Source organism: Epinephelus fuscoguttatus, linkage group LG8 (assembly GCF_011397635.1).
Source record: "Epinephelus fuscoguttatus linkage group LG8, E.fuscoguttatus.final_Chr_v1".
Lineage (NCBI taxonomy): Eukaryota > Metazoa > Chordata > Actinopteri > Perciformes > Serranidae > Epinephelus > Epinephelus fuscoguttatus.
The window spans coordinates 9,558,801-9,581,151 of record NC_064759.1 but is presented as its reverse complement, the minus strand read 5'-3'; the positions used below and the strand labels follow the sequence as shown (position 1 = coordinate 9,581,151).

The 22,351-nt window shown below is 41.3% G+C and overlaps 2 protein-coding genes across 2 annotated transcripts in view; both read right to left on the bottom strand.

Moving 5' to 3' along the window:
- Window positions 1-723: 723 nt before the first annotated feature.
- bola1 (bolA family member 1) lies at window positions 724-3,821 on the bottom strand. The gene is made up of 2 exons (XM_049582958.1): window positions 3,767-3,821; window positions 724-2,461 (listed from the first exon to the last, which is right to left on the bottom strand). Exon 2 carries the CDS (start codon window positions 2,436-2,438, stop codon window positions 1,986-1,988), a length of 453 nt encoding a protein of 150 aa, XP_049438915.1. The 5' UTR covers window positions 2,439-2,461; window positions 3,767-3,821; the 3' UTR covers window positions 724-1,985.
- A 1,072-nt stretch (window positions 3,822-4,893) lies between these two features.
- The window catches only part of sv2a (synaptic vesicle glycoprotein 2A), an 84,208-nt gene continuing 66,750 nt past the window's right edge, over window positions 4,894-22,351 (bottom strand). Inside the window, exons 8-13 of the mRNA XM_049582918.1 lie at window positions 21,935-22,023; window positions 19,522-19,686; window positions 18,920-19,053; window positions 13,933-14,139; window positions 11,542-11,701; window positions 4,894-10,148 (exon numbers count right to left, since the gene is read on the bottom strand). Of these exons, the coding sequence (XP_049438875.1) occupies window positions 9,965-10,148; window positions 11,542-11,701; window positions 13,933-14,139; window positions 18,920-19,053; window positions 19,522-19,686; window positions 21,935-22,023 (939 nt within the window). The 3' untranslated portion in view covers window positions 4,894-9,964. The remainder of the gene's footprint in view (window positions 10,149-11,541; window positions 11,702-13,932; window positions 14,140-18,919; window positions 19,054-19,521; window positions 19,687-21,934; window positions 22,024-22,351) is intronic.

Here is a 22,351-nt window from a genome sequence, read left to right as displayed (position 1 = left end):
TATCATCAAGTTAGTATAGCTGAGCAATTATTTATTGAAGCATAGGATAATTGAATCACAGATTTTTGTCACCACTGATTACAAAGACTATTTGCCTGTGTTTTGTGTTCTGTACATTATGAACTCAAACATTTAATACTGGATTTAGATTTCCTTTTTTTTTTTTTTTTTTAAAGACTTTAAAATATGTTGGTGGGTTCACTTTCTCACACATTAGTCCTGGGATTACTCGTGTGTTAATTTATCACCAGATTGTGTTTTAAATATGACTACATGTGAAATCATGTGGAGAAAATGAACACTTAGTGGAAAATTTGACTTCAATGGGAATGATATAGACATCATGTATTCATCAGCCCTCTCACCCAATTTAGTTTGCCATATATTTGTGCAATACTGCCATCGTGTGTTGAGTCAGTGGTACTGACACTATACTCCCCAGCACAGGCATGTCACGTCAATAAGGTGCCTATCTAACAGCAATACTTTCTTACCTAAGTTTGTTTTTCTTGTCACAACAAAATTTAAAATTCCAAATCTGATATGGTTTTTAACTATCGTATAGTAGTACAATATAATATGGGAATGATGTGTGGGTGGGTCAGTAAATGAGAGCCATGTAGGCAGGTTTTATGTTGTGATTGTGTCCATGACCCCTTCGAAAACGAGATGGTTCATCTCAAGGGGCAATCTGCTAATAAACTTTCAGAGATACTAGTGTAATGATGTTGACTGATACTTCAAGATTTATTTGAGTTACAGACACTATTAAGTTTTTATTTCTGGAGGATAAGGATCACAGAAGAATATTTAAGCACCAGTGTGCACAGACTGGCAGATGTGTATACTTCCATGGTTGACGTCAAACTATGGATTCTCTACAGAATTATTTAAAGGGTTGTATAAATGTATTTCAGTTTATGGAAATTAATAAGGAAAGACTAATTGGACTATGTGAAGTTGTCAGGTAGAATCTGTCCCTCAGTTGAAGGTGAATTGTTGTGTATGGCTTCTTATTCTTTTTTTCCTGAGGTTAGTGTAAGTGTTTGTTGTTTAGTAACTGTGACTGACCATCTATCTTTTTCTTTTGTTTAATTAAGTTCTGAGAAAGGGGGGCAAATCAAGATTTTCTTCTCTCTGCTCTGTTCAGTCATGGAATGTGTACTGGAGTTGTTCTGGTTGTGAATCTGATTGTTGTGCATCAATATGATCGAAAACAAATACAGATTAAATGATTATTTGGGCCTTACAGAAGGATGACAATTACATTTACAGGTTAACTATGCAATTCTGGATAAAAAGACAGTTACTTGCCGAGTCTCTTCCGACCCACCAACCCAAAGCACTGGCGTTTTGTGATCTGGGAATGACACTCAACAATCAAATATCTTTCTCCAGACTTACATGCAGCAACTTTAACACATTTGACCGACAGGGTGGCAGGCCTGTCGAAGGCATACCATGTTTACTGACTTGGTAATGGTCACCTGAAGACACGGATACAGGAATGAAGCAACTAATGTCCCAATTTTTCATCCACTAAATACAGCCATCCCCGTCCCGCCTTGATCTCTGGTCCTTCATTAATGTTCAGGCAATGGGGGCTTTTCTGACAATAAAATTACTATTTACTTCACCAATGTGGAATCACTGAGACTATGAACTATGAGCAGAAGCCTTGCTATGGAAATCCTCACATTAGTCTATGGAATTACAGTGAAAAATACCTCTGACAACCTGTAATGAAACAGACTATTAAAATGGTTGTTTGATTGCGCAAATATCCCTCTAAAACACACTGATGATTTAATGTTAACAATTCACATTTTATTATGATAGAATAACCATAGAAAGCCATTTTTGTAATGAAATCCTCAACAGAATCCTGACTGCCATTACATTAATGACACTGATCTTTATACCTCTCCTACAGCATTCACCTGCCTTCTTCACAGCTCAGTCCAACAGCTTCATAGTCCAACCCTTCACTCCCGCCCGGCCTTCAGTTTCTCCTGCATCGTGTGATCTCCCCTCGAACCCCCCATGCAAGGCGGACTCTTAGCCAGGGAGGGGTTACTTCCCCACTGCTCAGGAGTCTTTGCCTGGATAGCCAGTGCATGAACACAGGTACTCAACTCCTCCTTCAAAGCCTCATTAACCAGACGGTGGCGCTTTATCAAAGGCAGTCCGTCAAACTCGGAGCTGACAACCAGGACACGGAAATGGGATTCGGAGCCAGGGGGCACAGCGTGCATGTGGCTTTCATTGTGGACCTCCAAGTAATCCGGCTTGAGTTTGTCGGTCAGTTTGGTTCTGATAGACCTCTCAACGGGCCGGCTCGGGTCTGGGTCCATGTGCGGTCTGAAGTGGGCCAGAGGCCGGCTTAAGGCAAGACTGGTGGAGATGGGTCGAACACAGCGGAAGACAGTAGGCAGCATCAGAAGCTGTGGCAGGAGACCACCTATGAAAGCCAGATGGGTGTAAATACAGCATATGTATATTTAGTGACTGAGAGATACTCATGCTCTGGTACGCATTTTGATTTAATAACAAGCTTTGAGGTGTACAAATACACCACACTGGTATTGGTTTAGTACATGGTATCAGCAGATACCCTGAGTTTGAGTACTGGAAATGGATTTAGGAGAGAAAAGGCTGGATCAGTTACCCACTGTACAAATGCCTACAGCGGTTCTCAACAAGGAGGTCTGGGACCCCCAGGGTCCCTGAGGGAGTCCTAAGGGGTCCCCGGACAAATGGGGTATAGGTTATTGTCACTATTTAATTCACAATAGAAGTAAACCCAATGACAGTAAGAGTCAAAAAAGTGACTATTCTGATCATAGGTTTCAGCTCCTCCATGGTTATCTTCTCAACTGTACAATTCTACAGGTCACAACCACCAAATTCTCGTCTTAATCAAAATCTAACAACCAAAGTCTTTTTAGATGGAGGTCCCTGAAGCAAAATCTTATAAAATGGGGGTTCATGATCTAATGTGTGTCAATTTGGGGGTCCTTTACACGAAAAACAGCTCTTTAAAGAAACTTATTTTGCATGCAAAGCCTCATCTGAGTGCTGTTGAGTCCTGAAACCACTGCTAAACATAAAATGTTCTGTGTAAAGGTGGCCTACATTTAGAAACACACACTGCTATAGTTGAGACAACGCCATGTCACAATCTGAACATTATAAACTAAAGGTAGAATGTATGGCAGACCTGTTGTATTGAATTGCAACAGACTGCACAGGTGTGACCCCTACCAATGTAGTTCACAGCTGTACCTCTGTGATGGGGACAGATGTGTCTGCTGGAGGAGATCGATGCCACTGCAAAGCCTCTGAAGTTATGCAAACGTATGACGGTTTATACCTGTCGTACACGAAGCGACTACGTGTTCACTTTAGCTAACACAGAGAGCCGTTGTTGTCCACTAAAATTAATAATAGAATGAATTTCGTCACGTACAACCGTTATGGTGACATATAAGTCGGTGACACCGTTTTTAATAAGGGCAGTGCCTTTACAATGCCAGTTAGGTAACTAACGCTAAACATCCAAGCTAAACCTGAGCTAGCATAATTCATTGCTTGTTTGCTAGCATTAGCTGTTAGCTTTCGTGATAAACACCAGTCAATATGTAACAGAACTGAGACACTGTAACGGCAAACAGCTCCTCGTACAATAAACACCGCCCAGTGTTTATTAATACACGTATGCTGGTCATGAAGCTAAAATGTAGAGTGATTTTTGCGAACTACTCACCTTGCAAGTACAGTCAGTTGCGTCCCTGGTGTCGTAACGCAACACTCACCGGAAGTGAACACAGTCTGGGTTGTGTAGTTCTTTTAACACTTTGTAGTCCTGTAGCAGTATCCCTGCACCTGCAGGACGGTAATCATTAGTAGGAAGGCCCTAATCATCTCTTCAGCAGGGAATGTGGAGGGGATTCCTCGCAGGATAACTTTTTGGAAATTTACCAGCTAAACGGACCATTTAGGAGCATCTGGAAACAAAAAAAATCTTAGATCGGGGGTTCTCAAGGTTGTAGTGACAGAGTGCCATTTTAGAGCCAGCATATGATTGAGGACAGTAAATGTTCACTCACTTTGGCTTTTTTATGACAGTTAAATTACATTTTTATAATATTATACTAAGAAATTTAATGACATAGGCCTACTATACCATAACTCTTTTAGGACTTTTTTTTATGACAATATACTATAACGTTTAGAATATTTTATGACACGCTGTAACTTTTAGGACATTTTGTGATATGCTATGACTTTTATGACATTCAGCCGCATTTTAGCCATCGCCTTTTAGCCAATTTTCTTATTCATGAAGTGACACTGATTAAAAATCTGCCATACTATAATGAAATTCAACTTTACAGCAAGTCCCTTAAATGAATAAACTCCAAATGTGCAAAAGACCTGTATAGATGAATCGGTAATGAATAAATATTTTACATCACTTTGTCAGCCTTACTATATCTGTAAAAAATATTTTGACACTATGTTCATTAATGATTAATTTATGGTTAATTTAAAGTTTATTATGCTTAATTTATTCTATTTTTATTTTTGTTTGTTGTCTGTGTTTTGTATCTCTGGTGTTCTGTTCACTGCATCCTGGAAGATGATGAACATTTGATATTTGCCTTGTTATGTTTCTATGTTACCCGTTCGAATGGTTGACTTAAAAAGTTAGGAGCAATTTTTTTTTTTTTTTTTTTTGCTGTCGCCATCTTGGATTTCTGGAGGCAGCAGTGACTATATTTGGACGAGCAGGTGGACCTGTGAATACTGGAGGGGACTTTTAGTGTCTGTTATAAAGGTAAAACAATATTTATGGACATAAAGAAATGACAAAGATTGAGTTTTCATCACTTTTGTTTATTCTTCATGGTTCTTTGTTATCCATTGTGATTCCAAAGGGTCAGCTGCACGACACTGTGCAAACCCAATCAAAAATCAACAATGAGAAAATATAAGAAAAAAAAAATCTCACACACCTTTTAACAGAACTGATGTTGTCACATTTAGGCTAACTATGATTCATAACTGGTATTTAACATTGATGTATTTACTTATATTTCATTCTCATTTACAAAATACACAAAATCAAAGACAACATACAGCATTGTTCATTTACACTTCTTTTTTTTATGCCTTTTTTTATATTCATGGTTCCACAAACAGTTTCTATACTTACAATCAACTACAGTTTCTACAGCACAGTACAATGACAAAGGTGATAAATTCTTTGTTACATTTAATTAATGGCAATGCAATCTTATTGACAAAAGCCTCAAGACTTAGGGTTGTTTCAGAGAGTACACACGAATGTCAGCTGTGCCATTATTAAGCCAACACTCAGCATTTTAGTGGACGAGGCCAGCATATAGGAATGTGCTCTGATTCCCAATAGCTTTGAAGAAGAGAATAAGAGACAAATACCCAAACACTTATTGCTTTGTTAACTTTTTGCACTCACGATTGACTGTTGCTCAGGCAACAAGTTCATTATACAAAAAAACCCTGTAACGTAAGCTAAGATATGTATCTACGAGAGACGATTTCAACTTTGACAGAGCCTGAACTGAGTCACTGAGACAGGTTAGCGCTTTAACATCATTCCATGTTGAACAAATACAACTGTTATCTTGACATCGTTGTTCTTAAATTTCATGGGTGATACAGGACGACATACAGAGAGTAGGACTGCTGACGCTTAGCTTTTATATTTGTACAGTTAATGTGCATTTACATACTATCAATGTGCTTTTAAGAGGGCAAATTTTGTGGTCTGACCTGCCGGCTGTTTTGGCTCCTGACGCCATCATCTCTTGCAGTTTCAAAACAAGAGCACCTGGACTCTCAGACTGGTTATCAGATGAGTTGGGAAAGGTCTTCATTACCATAACGAGTCCAGGTGTTCTTGTTTCGCATGATCGTTGGCTGCGAACCTACAAAGACTGACTGCAATATATATTTCCCGGGGTCAAAAGGTTTGAAGAGCTATCTTAATAGTTACATTATAAGTACTTTTATTTACATATATTCATATAACAGAGAGTCGATGGTGTAATGTGTAAACTCAGGCCATAGAAAATATTTGGCAATAATTAATGAGAGGCGGTACTCATGGCACACTCATAGATAATGGGTCAGATGTCAAATTTAGTTAGATCAGGATGGAGGGAGTGAAATGCAAGGGGCAGGTCATCAAAGCTCGAAGCACCTATGTTCACAACTGCACTTCACAATCTTGTCATTTGGTAGGTTTTGGTCTTTGTGCTCTTGCTAAACGCCTGCCGTGTTCTTCTTTAAAACTCTAGCAAGGCTGCATCAGATTGTGTCTTGAAGAACTCAAGGCGTTCACAATTGTGCATGTACGACAGTGTACATTTAGTGCAATGGGTTGTCTATTTATTCAACTGTCTCGAGTCTACGTATGGCTGCTATCCTACAAAATGGCAGTTTGGACGAAAACTTTTTTTTTCTTTAATCCTACATGTTAATGATTGTTTTTCTTTTTATCATGCAATTGTGAACATATCATCCATGCTTCTCTAGATCAGGGGAATGAGGCAATAATTTTGTGTCAAGACTCTGTGCTGTAACCTGTGTGGGGATATATGACAATCAGCCCTTGGCAGTGAGTTCTCTACAGTGAATCTCATGTTATATCTAGCTACATTTGTATAATAAAGCACAAGTAAACACACTCCAAATCTGTACCCTCATTAGAATAATCCATTTCAGCTGCAATTAATCCTCACTGTTCAACATGTTCCTGTTCGTGCCCCGAGGACATCCTAAATTAGGAACATTTAAAATAGAACAACTCTGCTGTCCAACGTTTTTTTTGTTGGTTTTACTTTGGGTGCAGAATTTTCCAACAATTTTAATATTTACTCTACTGATGCTTAAAGGGACAGTTCGGATTTTTTTTGAAGTGGGTTAGTACAGGGTCCTTATCCATAGACAGTATATGACATACAGTAGATGTCAGTCGGCACTCCCTCAGCTTGAAGAAGCAGGCTGGTGGAGTTAGCAACAAAAGTTATTTTAGTCACCTAAAAAAAGTCCCATCGCGGTGGCAAACAAAGCACCCTCTCCCCAGCAACACTTTCCAGCTCCTCCTGGGGAACCCCAAGGTGTTCCCAGGCCAGATGAGATATGTAATCCCTCCTGCGTGTTCTGGGTCTGCCCCGGGGCCTCCTACCAGTGGGACATGCCCAGGACACCTCCAACAGGAGGCGCCCAGGAGGCATCCTGATCAGGTGCTCGAACCACCTCAACTGATCCCTTTTGACGCGAAGGAGCAGCGGCTCTACTCGAGCTCCCTCCTGATGTCCGAGCTCCTCACCCTATCTCTAAGGCTGAGCCCAGACACCCCACAGAAGAAACTCATTTTGGCTGCTTGTATCCGCGATCTCATTCTTTTGGTCACTACCCACAGCTCATGACCATAGGTGAGGGTTGGGACCCAGATGGACCAGTAAATCGAAAGCTTCGCCTTCCAGCTCAGCTCCCTCTTCACCATGACGGACCGGCGCAGCGCCTGCATCACTGCTGATCCATCTCACACTCCATTCGACCCTCACTCGTGATCAAGACCCAGAGATATAAAAAAGTCCCACCAAATAAAAATAAATACTAAATAGTATTTTTACCGCTTTGCCTTTCCGCCAGACAGCCCATTCCAACGGGGAAGCCACTAACGGCTGCAGTTTCCCATCTATTCCTTCTCAAAGCCACCAAACTCCATTGACAAAAACAGTCATTTTAGCTGGCTAAACACAGGAACTGCTGGTGAACCGCTGCTTTGATCAGTCCCTTAGTTTGTGTTAATGTGTGACTTCGGTGAATCCAAACTAATCTTTTTAAATGCCAAAGCTACACAATAACACAAACAAACTAACTGTTCGGGGCAGTGGTAGACCAGCAGCTCCTGTGTTCAGCAGTGTTAAATCACTGTTTTTCTCAATGGAGTCTGGCTTTAAAGAGAGCCATGTAACAGCTTTATTTTACAGTTGTAAATCACATTCTTTCATTAAGGTAAAGCAGTGAAAATATTCTAAATGTAGTGTGTACTTAAACTCTTTTTAAGACTGTTTTAGCTGGGACCCTTCACAGCATTATACTGCTTAGCTTCCATGTTGGATTCCAGCCTGCTTCTCCAAAGTGGGGGCGTCCCGACTGACATCTACTGTCTGTAATATACTGTCTATGGATAAATATCCTATACAACCCCACTTCAAAAAATCCTGATCTTCAAGCCAGTCTTGATCCAAGAGCAAAAAACATGTTAAGTACGTCCAGTATCTTATCACACCATGTTCGCTTACCAATATAAGACAGCTACCCCACAACCTTTCACAAATAAAATTAATGTTTGCCAAATATGAAATGGTAAAAGACATAAAAAATAAATTAAAATCTCAATATTGCACAGAGGCTCAATATTGCACTAAGAAGCACACTCACATTAATATAAACATTCAGTTCACACAAACAATTAGATTATAGTCTGTCAGCTCTGACACACCCCTGAACTGAAACCGTCAAAACTAAGACTTTTAGAGTATTTTTTTTTTCCTCCTTTGTGATTACCTGCTTTTTTTCCCACCTGTGTGTATGATTTAAGGAATATTTTAATTTTAAGAACATCCTGTGGAGTGTGAGGTTCATCATCTTACACGGTATCACTGCTACCGACGGCAGAATAAAAGCACTGTGCTGTTTTTTGTGGGTAGGAAATGTCAAAAATATTCGGGTGACTTAAACCAGACTAACCAATGAGCAAATGCAACTTGTCCAGAACGCTGTTTTACATGTTGTACTCTCAGTTGTCATAAATTTACATACATACTTTGTGACATGCATAACACCCTCCAAAACATATATTATAAGAGACAAACATACTGTAAGCCTGGGAGGGGAGGGACTATAAAGGCATTTCTTACAAAGGGATATACAGTATGATTGAAAAACTGGTGACTGAGTGTGAGATTCTGAACATTTTCATCGAGTCAAGAAAATGTTAGGGACATTCACACTGGCAAATGGTTGTGCTTTAAATGTACACTTGAACTTACTCTTTAAGATGAAATGGTGACCATGACAACACAAAATCTTCACTTGGCATGAGAGACGTGTCCGTTAACGGATCTGGATGTCTCATGGCTGCTCGGAGGTGATCGGAAACAATGCTTTAAAGGGAGAAGGGGCTCGATTGATCTCCTTGTCGCACACTAACATCAACAAAAGCAAACCTGGAATGTTCTATCTATAAAAATGGCAGTTAGTCTGTACATCAACACAAGACCTCAGGAGATAAAGAATGAGGACAGGTCTTTGTTTGAGAGAAAGCCAAGAGAGGTGTGTCTTGGTTTTACCCCGCAAAGTCAAAAATGCTTCAAATCAAGGCAGAAGATGTCGCATTTTTGATTCTATGTCCGACAATGGCAAAGTACTCAAGACTTGACAGGTGAGTTTGCTCAGAAGAATGGAGGTGACTACAGAGAACTCTGCAACAATGGCTAGTGGTCATTTCTATGAGTCTATTTGCATGGCTCATTATCAAGAGCCCCCATCTCCTGACCTCCAACCCCAGGTGTATGGACTTATATCAGGGGGGCCGAATCTAAATCTATCATATGAAGTGTCATGCTCTCACTGAACATGTTAATATTACTTTTACTTCATCAGAAATTTGCCTCAGTTTGACATTTCTTCAGGTACTCTAATGGTTTGTCACAGCGTCACTATCACCCATCAAATAATCATCAGTCCCGAATATTTACAGCAGATCTGCATCTGTGCACAAACGTTACTCTATAATCATGAGACAGGGGTCAGAGGTAAGGATCTGGAGGGCTCTTGAGCTGCTCATTCACAGTGTGGTGAAAACTCTTCTGCCCCACCCCCTGGGAAAGTTGTTGGCGCCACACTATTGCAGCACCTGACCCCGCGTTTCTGGTAGTTTGAGGGCCAGAAAGCTGCCCGCCGCCAGCGCCCCCGAGGCGAACAGGATGGGCACAGCCTTGGTGATACCAACGAAGGAGGTAAAGATGCTTATGCCTAAAACAGCCGCTAATTTACAGAGGGCGTTGAGGAAGCCAAAAGCCGTGGTTCTGAGGAAAGAGAGGGGACAGATAAAGAGAAAAGAGGCAGGTTATTGTCTGTTGTTCGGGAATATATCAAAGCTACAGTTGGTAACTTTTATAAAAATAATGTTGTATTGTACATTAATGTAATGTAATGTCATATTTGCTGTAACTGTCACAACATCCACAAAGTACAGACTTACAGTGTTCGTCAGTGAGCAGTCCTGTTGTTAAGAGTCAGACAAGCATGTTTGGGTGCTCATTCTCCAGGGGAATATCCACAGGACATTCCACACTTGGACTGATGTCTTTTTGACTGATAGTTTTTAAGAAGAGAGCCTCTCAGGGCTTTGAATGTAATCAATAAAATATAAAATCAATTCTAAAAGCAACAGGTAACCATTTACGTACGTCACAAAACACACTGAAATATTCTCCTCTTTATTGCTGTGAATGAATCTTGATCAATTATGTATAAAACCTAAAAATCCTATCATGATTGTTTGCAGGATGACGAGCAGCTGCAGTTTAGGTTTGTGAACTTGTTGCATAATTATCTAAATAAAGTTGATTACAAAAACAAACAAACAAAAAAACAACCCAAAAACCTGCAGCTGTAGTCTAAGAGTGCTGCCAAGCGTCATCACCTGGCACCGATGTTAAAAAAATGCCCACTTTGAAGCATTTATTCAAAAAAAAGGTAGTATGTTTGACAAGTTGTTATAACATGGTAATCATTTCATACAAACCACAGTACTGCGAGAAGCCTAAAGTAAGTCAAAAATTATATTTACTCTGCTCTAGTCTTCCCCCCTCTTAATTTGCGGTTGGGACCAGAGCCTCCCCTCCCTCCAGAAAGGCAGTGGAATTATACAGCACCACAAGATTTGTTTTTCACTTCTCATCCCGGATACAGCCATTTTCTTCCTGAGATTAACAGCTAAAAATGAGTCTCAGAATTTAATTTGCACTTGCACTTAATCCAATGTAAAGGCTGTAGGGACTCTGTATGACCACAAGGAGGAGCTACATCTTGTAAAATGAACAGCTGCTCTCACACTGAATACAGAATATACATGTTCCTGTTTGGTAACATCATTAATTATGTTACCCACATTATTTTTTACCAGGTTGCATTTCAATTAATAAATCTAAGTTGAATTTACATACCCAGCTATTTATAGTGGGCCCTAAAAAATGCAGCACACATCCTACTAAAGCCATTAGGTGGCAACAACACAGCCAAGTGCTTTGCATCACATGCACCACCAATGATTTCACCCTACAATGTCATCCATCCCTGTGAGCCGACCAATCATCGTAGGGCAACTCTTATGACATCATCTGACACGTCATTCAGCACCACTGACTGTGTCGTCACGGTGTCAATGAGATTTCGGGGCATGCCTAAATTGCCTACCTCTTGTCAGAGGGGTAGAGCTCGACGGTCAGCACATCCAGGGCGTTCCAGGAGGCGATGCTGATTCCCCCGAACAGGCAGAGCAGAGCAATCATGGCTGACTCGCTGTTGCCGAAGGACAGGAAGAAACAGCTGACGCAAGAGATCACACTGGAGCCCGCTGCAGGTGGACAAAGGGAGAGAAGGAAAGGTGGAGGGGGAGAGTGATGTATCAAGAAAGGAGGGAAATCATGCATATATATACATATGTACCTTGAATACACTGAGCAAATTTTGTCTCAGTCCTAGTTAGGATGTATCATCTACAGTATGGTAGCATCAGCCTCCCTTCTAGTGTCATGTATCACTCTGCGATTAGATTTGTTGTTCACTTCTCATGCTGGATATCATGAGTTTATGGTTTATTAAATGGAGACTTGCTATAGATAGCGAAAAAGCAAAGAGAGCGACAGAGAAACCACACATTTCAGTTGGGGTCAACGCCGTTTCAAACTTGACAACATCAACACTCTAAATTGGTCCCTTTGTATTTCCTGTTGCAATGTTTGTTCATGCAGTACTGACAGGAAGTAAAGAGGGACCAAAGCTGTTGCCCAGTGAAACAGTCCAGTAATATCTTGGTGTTGTCTTTAATGAAAATATGTGTTTCTCAGAGGGACAGCATTAGGATCGGTGATAAATAGAGTGGTGCAGGAATGAGTCCCAAAACATGAAATACGTTAGAATTTTTAGCACCCCTGCTTCCTTGGTGTTGAAGTCAATGTTTTTTTTTGTTACATATAGATGTCTAAAAATAAGGTCTGTGATTAACACAAGCTTTAGAGACTTTCACGTTTTGTTATAAAACATAAAATACATCAGTAAATACCCTGTGATGTTGTGCAGAAATATAATCAGGCAGCTGCGACTGTCTTCTGTCAACTTTATTAACACAGCTCGTAATACGAAACACTGGACTACTCGGCTCAGCTGCACATGTACTAAACCTGGAGCATACACAACAACAAGGGCCTGGCCCTGCACCCATCACTTCCTGTGTCGACGTCACTGACGTATCCTTACGCCTCCGACTGCATGACATAGTACCATTGCATTACTGACCCCACTCCTGAATGTCTTAAAAAAGACGGCTGCTGACAAGTGGCTAAATGGAGTTACAGAGCTTCATCATGATGAACATGGCTTTGCAGCCTAGTTGAGGTGGCGACGTTGAAGTCATGTGTCCATGGTGTAGTTCCTTTACAGCCTGATATTAGCTTTTTACTTCTGGTGATTGCTTTTAGGCTTCATAACAATCATAACAATGGTGTCAATTTGTGAAGATTGTCTCACTGAATAAAACATGTAAGTCTCATAAACTTTAATTTGCCACAGAGCTAAATTTCTGCAATATTCCATAATCCCGTGGAGAAATCCCATCAGTGTTTTGACGAGGAAACCAGGGCAACGCTAACTTTTGTGTTGGCCTACAAATAAACTTAAATCATGTGACCTTCATTTATCAAAATTCTTAAAACTTTATGATTTATGAGCAAAATATAAGCAAAGTTTCTCTTATTTTTGTATCCATGGTTTGTTCTTATTTTGTTGGTAGCCAATGATTTTTGGGATTCACCAATGTTTCATTATCTTTGGTTTTCTCTTAAGTAAGAGAACATTTTTACTTGTGGTCGAGAGCGCTCTCACCAAGATGAGAGAGAGGCATTTTTCACAGTCCACATATTGTTTGTCCATTATTGGGAAGATAGAAATTTGAGGAACATGAACAAATACATGAATATTATAGACTCAAATTTAGATAATTATGTTTTAGAGTAATTCTAATGATTGGGTTATTACATTTGTGAGCTAAAGAAATGCTGCTATACTTGTCCCATGGATTGTGATAGAGATTTTTCACAGCACACATTAGGGCCCATCATTATAGGAAAAGCACAGGCGTTACTGGCTCTGTTCAGTTCAGAGGTCCTTGTAAGAGTGACAGTGAGCCGACATGCACGATACTAGGATGCTGAAATCAGCCATCATTAATGACATTATTTACACCTGTGCTTCTCCTACTGTGACGAGTCAAAATGTCTTCCATTAAAAGGTCTATCACTGTAATTTCAGCTCCTCTCTCTGATAACCAGTGCTGGAATCTAACTACGCACATTAACTCAAATCCTGCGCTGAAGTACAAATTCATTCAGCAACTTCTCTGCACTTCAACAAAGCTTGATTGAATAAGCTGTAAACGAGAGCAGTGCCTTGAACACAGAGCCCAGCGTTTGTACGAAAGAGCAGGATGTTCTGACTTTAACACTCAGCCTTCCACTCATATACAAACTTAGCTCCCCTTCTACTTTCCTTTCCATGCACATGCCGCTGAGTGCCCTGCGCTCTTATTACCTAGCATCCTCAGCCGTCCGATCTTATCCATGAGCAGCGCGGAGACGATGTTGCCTGGCAACACAGCCAAGGTGCCCAGGAAGCTGACGAAGTAGACCATGTAGGCATTGTTCTCATCGCTGACGTCACTGAGCAGGCAGCCTTCTTTGTTGTGCAAGAAAGTGCTGTTGATTAGCTTGCAGTTGACCAACCTGTACTTGAATAGATCTGGGGAGAAAGGAGAAAGCAAGGGGAGTGTGGAGGATGGAGAGAGAGCAGACAGAGAGGGAGCAGAGTTGAAGGGGCTGATTAGTAAACTCATTTTTCAATTTGTGATCCCTTCCGGTGAAGTTTTTAAATGTTACACACCTGCAGGAAGTAAAGATTGACAACATTTTAACATCATGAAGGCAACACAGTAGAGTGGACTGGAGTAAATGTGAGAGGACAAGTGGGGAGACTCTTGTCAACAAACTAGGGCTGTCAACGGTTCACAAAATTCACGGTTCAGTTCAATACCATACAGTGGTGTCACGTTATGGTATGTTTTTGATACAGCAAAAGGTAGAAATGCCGGTGAAATTACCTTGATTCTTAAATTGTATGTTATCTTAATTCATTTATTTATTAAAACTAATATCATGAAGTACGACCTTTCTGCTTAGTTTGAACGAATTGTGAATTTGGACAGCCCAAAACACTCCTAGACTTCCCGGGAAAGCGACCGCAAAGTCCATGAGTCTGAAAGTGCGGTCAAGTCTGGACATTTGGATTTGGTGAAGAAATATTGTAACAGGGCTCAACTTCTTCTTCTTTTTTAAAGATATTTTTGGGGGCATTTTTTTAGCCTTTAATGGATAGGACAGACAAGTGTGAGAGAGAGGGAGTGACATGCAGCAAAGGGCCACAGGCCGGAGTTGAACCCGGGCTGCTGCAGCAACAGCCTTGTACATGGGGCGCCTGCTCCACCACTAAGCCACTGACGACCCCGGGCTCAACTCTTTAAGCCTGTTTCTAAAGCCTGCGTTTTCCACTACAGAGTAGGGTCTCATATCCATGTGGCACTGAGAACATTATATTAAACACAATTTAAGCTGTAAATTTTATTTTCCAGATATAAAAAGATTAGTTAAATAAATAATTTGAGTTGTAATGCGTACTGAACTGAAAGCCTCGTACCGAACAGTTCAATACAAGTATTTGTATTGTTATACCCCAACAACAAACTATTATTATCAACACCTTTTTGCAGAATTTCCCTTCTTTTAAACACAATAAATGTCAGGAATGCTGTGCTGTTGTTACAGGACAATGCTTTCCTTATGATTGTTCAATCAAAATGTAAGCAACATTAAAAAAATGTGACAAAAAGAAAGCTATATTTTGAATTATTTCTTGTGCTACAGCTGCAGCAGCACATGAGCCTGCACCTATGCAGAGGCTGCACAGTGTATGACAGAATACACTGTAGTGTGGGGTTACATCAGCACCATGGACAGAGCCCTCCAGGAGACTGAACTGAGTTTCCCGTTTCACACACTTAAAGTGCACGGCTTTATATTCAAAGTACATATTCTTATAACACACTAACATATTCGGCAAGTAACCTATATGATCTTCATAGGCTTACATTTGAAAGGACGCACAAAGCGCATTCCCAGGGAACACTGACAAGCTGTAAGAAGCCTAGATCTGTTTGCATCACCCAGGTCGTCTCACCTCGTCACCCACTGAGAGAGAAACCATCATGAGAAGTAAAGCAAATCCCAGTATGATCTGCTGAGAGTCATTTCATCGCAGCTAAGTATGAAAACCATCTTCCCAGTCACTGACATGTGCCACATCGTGATGATACAGGTTCACTATGGCAACTATCAGACAGCTTTAAGTTATAAAAGAGATTAAGATTAAGCTTTAATAAGCAAACAAGTTTCTAATTCCTATTCTAATGAGCGACTCCTGGCCGCCACTGATTGCAGCTGTGAGTGACAGCTTGACCTGATATGTCTATTGTACCTAAGTGTTGGTACATTTCAGAAAAGGCACACTGCCCACTGTAGATTCAGCAGCTGTGTCCACACAAACAAAGATACAGTTCTCATTGAGTTGCAACACGTGACACGCACAAATTGAGGAGAGAGACAGCTCCGCAATTTTAAAGCTGAAATACTGGAGGATTCAGTCTGGGTTGCTAAGCGACATCGCAGCTCTGCAATGCTGCATTTGGTGTCGTGCCAGTCAGCCGGTTGAGAGGGAGAAGGAAAGTAATTGAGCCATTTTGACAAACAGTTGGAGCTTATTCCGCTGCTCTTTTCAGCATCAGGAGAAATACTGCGTCCACTAAAAGTGAATTTTATAACGTGCCAAAAGATGCTCAGGGGGCTTTTGTTTTAATGTCAGGTTAACTATGTGCTCATCAGACAGGTGCAACACATGAACACTGTCTTAATGCCATCTGCCATCCTTCACCATACAAGAGCACAATAAACTGACACAATCCCTCACTAAGACGGCATTTGACAGCAAACATGAAAGAGTGAAACTGTGCCAACAGCTCTACTTATCAGCACTATAAATAGCAGAGAGAGAATAAGGACAGAGGGAGAGGAGAGACAAGATCACAGTTACAGTTTATACTTGTTTTTACCCATTGGTCTAGTGCAGGTACAATGCACAGCTTACAGTACACCACATATAACAGTAATAATAATAACACATTTTATTTATAGGCACCTTTCAAGACACTCAAGGTCACCCTACAGGCAAAGATAGGGAAAATAACAGCAGATAACAACAAACAAATATTCAGCAAAACAAGTTTACAGTGAATAAAGTTTTAAGGTGTGATTTGAAAGTGGAGACGGAGCTGATGCTACGAACGCTGGCGGGACACTGAGGTGGACTGAAGAGGAAGACCTGAAAGATGGGGGTGTGGATGTGCAAGAGTTCGGAGAGGTACAGAGGAGCTCAGTTGTGGAGCAAGATCTTAAAGTCAACGCGGTATTTAACCGGGAAGTAGGCAGACTGAGTGACATTACTGATGTGAGCTCAGAATGACTGTCGAGGATGACGCCCAGGCTCTTCACTAGGAAACTAAGGAGTTATTAATATCAAGTGTGAAACTGTCAGTTGCTGCTGAGGTGGATTTGGTGCCAATGAGAAGTAACTCAGTTTATCACTGTTTAATTTTAGGAAATTGCAGGACACAATCAATTGGTGACATAGCTTCGGTGATGTCACCCATTGATTTGTGGACTCCTGTTTTAAAAAGTCTTTGGCCTTCACCATCTTGTTGTTTTGGTCCCAGAAATGATCATATTTGGGCGAGAGGCCGGAGCTGAGGCGGATGTGACTGAGGACACTATCGGCAGACAACCTGTCACTCAAAGCACTTTTTATGCATAACTTCAGGCTTTAATAAAATATAAACGGGTGAGTTATATATAAATAAACCCTTGTACAGTTGTCATGAAGGGGAAATTAGCTATAGAGACCAAAACTGTTTTTGTACCAGGCTGTAAACATGTTTATTTCTGCTGTTAGTTGGGCATTTTAAGATGGTGGTCAATGGGGATTGACTGGCATCTGGAGGCAGCCTCAAGCAGCCATTTGATGAACAGCAGGTTTTAGCACTTCCATGTTTCATTTTTTAGCCCTGGATGTTGCTGCCTGGTGCAGATTACAATGCTTGGCTTCTCCCTGTGCCACCAGTGCCGAGACCAGCACCAGCGGATGAGTGGGGAGCTCCACGGGAAGCCAAACGCCATTCATCTGCACGTGCTGCAATGACACAGAGCTGGTTGAAAACAGATTCTCTGTTTCCCTCCACTATTCCAGTTAAGCTGGATAGGTCTTTATTCACTGTTATCTTACTATATAATGACAGAAACTCTGTGTCTGTGTCTGTTACACGTTTTTCTCTTCACTGTCTTGGTCAATCCATGTGAAATTTGGCACAGTGGTAGAGGGTCATGGGAGGATACAAATTAAGCAATATTACATCAGTTGGCCAAAGGGGGGCGCTATAGCAACCGTTTGAAATTGCAAACTTTGAATGGGCATATCTCATGCCCCGTATGTCGTAGAGACATGAAGCTTTGCACAGAGATGCCTCTCCTCATGAGGAACACATTTGCCTCAAGAACCCATAACTTCCGCTTATATAGATTTTCCGCCATTTTGAATTTTTTGAAAAACAGTTAAAATCGATCTCTTCCTAGGAAGTTTGACTGATCTGCATGAAACTGGGTGAACATAATCTAGGGACCAATATCTAAAGTTCCCTCTTGGCAAAAGTTGGAAAACTTACTAAAACTGAGCTTCCATAAGGCAATGAATATTACGGAGGGCGTGGCTCATCACATAAAGGTGTATAACATCTCAAGGGTTTCACCCATCACCACGCAACTTTGTAGGCATATGACCACACATAATCTGAGGGGACCCCTCCATTATTGACCCCATCAAACAAAATGGGGGCGCTAGAGAAATTCACAAAAACTCTGTCTGAATACATTGCTCTTCTTAATCTGCAATTTCCTATGACCTGTATCCCAAACACACACCATGTGAAACTATGTGGGCAACTGTGCACTCAATGGGTATGGACTAGTAATCATTAAAAAGCGATTGCAGCATGTGTATACAGTCATCAGGCTAATGTATGTCTCTAGCAGCTAACTAGCGAGCTAGCTTACCCAACACTTTCCAGGGTTTGATTTGGGTTTTGGAACAGGGAACAAATGTAGATAGATGTGATTGGCGAGTCAGCATCAGAGGGACGGGATGGGTCCAGGTGGGACTTCGTGAAGGGCCACTTAAGTTTGAACTGAAAGTTGATGAGTTCATGCCTTCATTGTTTAATTAAAAAAATAGTTGCAACTTGTCCTTGCTTGGGCTGTGTTGAAACAGTGTTGATTATAATTTGTTTGTTACCTGATGGTGTTCACTGACTTGAGTGACCACCTTACAATAACCATTATACAGTGTCAGTGTGTGTGTAACCTACCTGTGTTGTAGAAGAGGGTGGCGATAAAGGTGCAGTTCTTGAAGAAGGTGTTGCTGGAGGTGATGTCCTCAAAGTAACACTCCTCAAACAGCGAGTCCTCAAATACCATAGATCTCATTTTCAGGTTCATGAACCTGCGAGCAATCACACACAGGGACAGTGGAATTAAGAAATGGAGGCAAAGAGGCAACGAAGAGATGGAGCGTGGGATTGAGAAGTGGAAGGAGAAAAAGAGACAGATGCAAAGACAGTGAGAGAATTTTAACAACTCAGATCACAAGCAGAGTTGAGGTTTAAAAGGCAAGGTCAGAGGAAACATCAAAGACAGGCTTGTTAAACAAGAACAACTCCGCAGGGCTCTCATCCAATCAAAGCCAAGCTCAGAATAAAACATTTTGAAGCCTTATTCACATTTTCATCTGCTTTGTTGTCATCCATCACAAAGTATTAACACTTTGTGAATAAAGTCATCATTGTAGACTGTGTGAAATATAAAAAATACCCTCAGAATAAAAGGCACCTGACTGAGCGTGACTCAATTCAGAATCATTTTGCCTTCATTCAACAGGCCAGCCTTGACAAAAGGGATGCAGCTGACTCACTTGTCGTTGAAGTACTCTCCCTGGCGGTGGACCTGGTTTTCCAGGGTGAAGTTAAAGGTGATGTGTTCCACTTTCTCCTTGACGAAAACCTTGGTGCGCGAGGCGTACTCCTGCTTCTGCAGGTACTTGATCATGTCGGGGAACCACACTGTCAGACCGTAGTAGCTGGATGGGAGAGATGAGGAGGAGGAGGAGGAGGAGAAAGTGAGAGTGCTGCTGTCACAAGAAAGATAAACAGTAACAGGCCTACACAGCAGAGCCTTAATCATTACTGCGTGCACGAATATTCAAGAGAGGCATATTTGTAACATCTTTTGCCCGTTAGTACCAAAAACTGGCAGCTCCAGTGAATGTTTATGTAATGTTTTTGCTTCAGCAAAGTAAATCTGAATATGAGTATAAGTCTGAAATTGTTTTCTAGGGTATGTCTACTGCACGCTAATATGACAGCATTAGGCATTCTCCGATTAAGACGTGGGATATGCTGGTGTCAGTCGGATTGTAATAGCGTTCTTTGGACATGTAAACAGCGTATTTGGAATATGCACCTCAACTGTTTTGTTTTTACTGCTGTTTGCGACACACGGTGCTGTCCACAAACCCACTCACCAACAATTTGCAAGGCAGTGAGTTAGAGATGCATGCCCAAAAGAAAAGCCCACACTTCCGGTCAGAAGGAGGAACACACCTACTTTTAAACACCATGAAAGACTGCAATTTTTTCAAGCAGGCTGAAGGAATGACAGAGTGAGGCTGTGTTTGCTGCCACCTGTGGAAAACTTTGAAAAAATCCTGGCACAGGTGACAGCTGATCTATTTTATCACAATTGACTTGATAAACATGTCAGGGCGCGTTAATCGGAGTATGCACAGCTGCATGTAAAAGGAAGGAACAGTTTAGTAGGAATATTGTCATATATTTTGTGCATGTAAATGTAGTCTATAGCCCCTTTTACACTGCCAGATTTTTGGCGAATGTTGGGCCGTTTTGCCGGAAAGCTGCGAGCATTTAGACACACAGAGCTGGACTGGCGAGTTGATCTGAGGTGCCCAATTTTCCGCCTCGTAGGGTAGACATATTGGCGGAACCCTTTTAGTTTAAACAGACCGAGGTGGCCTTCCGCAATGGGAGGGGCTGTTGATGACTTGTGGGAGGAGCTGTTGATGACGCCGCACGTGCGACCCACTGGCAGCGGATAAACAGGAAACAACTGATAGCAGGAATTAGCGAGCAGCAAGTAGCAGGAGGGAAACGCGCGCCCTCCTTGTCCTCGCAAACGAAGAGGCCATTAACCGTCAGATGACGGGGATGGTGAAGGACCGGCCGACTTATGAGAGAATCGCCGAAGGACTGACCAGCCGCAGCTTCCCTCCCACGTCACTGTTTACGTCACACGCTGAGCTACATGTTTTGTTACTTGCTCACGCCCCCCATTGCCCCGAAAAAGGCACATTCTGTATAAACAAAAGTAGGTAGGCGGCGCTTTGCTGCACTCCCCGATTTTGTTTTTATACTGCCAATGCTGAAAAAAGACTGATTGGGCTTTCCTGCAAATTTGCACAATTCCTATCTAAAAAGGGCTACTTACACATGTACTGTAATTAAAGGAATATTTTGACATTCTAGCAGGAGATGTGAACTTTATTACCCACTTTTGATTGTTAAAAAAATGTGAGAGGACCACCTCTCGAAATAAATAACAAAAAAACAAAACATAAAAAGACAAAAAAGGAGAAAATAAACTGGACTGTAAACATGTGATATGCCACTGTCAGCTGTAAATGTTAAGATGACTTTCTGTTGTGCCTGAAGCCCGTCTCTTCTCCTTAGAAATTATTCCTTTGGCTTTCCAGCACATCCCGGGTGCTTTGTCTTTACGCGTCTCTGGAGCTTCGATAGTTTTAGCGCCTCATTTGACAGGATTTCATCACATTCAACACTGCGCTCTCGGCTCGACATCACTGCCTGCCAGTGTAAATGAATCCATATTTAATTCATTTGAGGTCATATTTCCTCAACACAGCCTTTAGAGCTTTTACTGGTGCAGGGTTGTCTTTAAAAACTGAACATCAGGCAACATTAGATAGCTAACAGTGACAAGACATGTTTGTCTCTACCTGATGACATGCTGAGATATTCAAACGTAATTGGTCAGTGAAATTGTGCATTTTAATTTGGCATTTTTTATTTATGTGAAGTCTAGATCACATTTAGATTCAAAAAAAAGAAAAAAAAGAAGCAATTTTAAACCATCAGCCTAGATCACACTCCGAGGTGGCTCACTGGTTGAGATCGCTAATTTTGGGATAAGTTTATTCACTCTACAGCAAAAAGTTTGGTAAGAAGATCCATACCACTCTGAGACTGTCAGTGAAGTGAGACCCAGTGTACTGTTCTTTAACCTGATCTTACCTGAAGGACATGGAGAACCACACGGCCATCATCATGTAGGTAGTGCGGCGATACTCGGGGGAGAAAACAGTCTGGAAGTTACTCCACACCTGCAGCAACACACACATGGACACAGAGATACAGTGGAGACACAGAGGGACATAATAAATATATGGTACAGTCAGATTAACAGTTAACATACACCAGGCATCTCTGAAAACTTTTCTCTCCACACAGTGTCCCAGAATCCCCTTTTCCAGGCCCAGAGCAAACAAAGTGAGACAGCCTCAGCAGCACAAGCTGATGCACAAACACATCCTGTCACTAAACACACACCGTCCACACAGGCAAAGAGAATTATCATATAAATAAAGCCTGAGCTGAGCAGCCTGAAGGAAATTTCATCTCTTCAGTTCTGACTGACGTTTATAGATTATA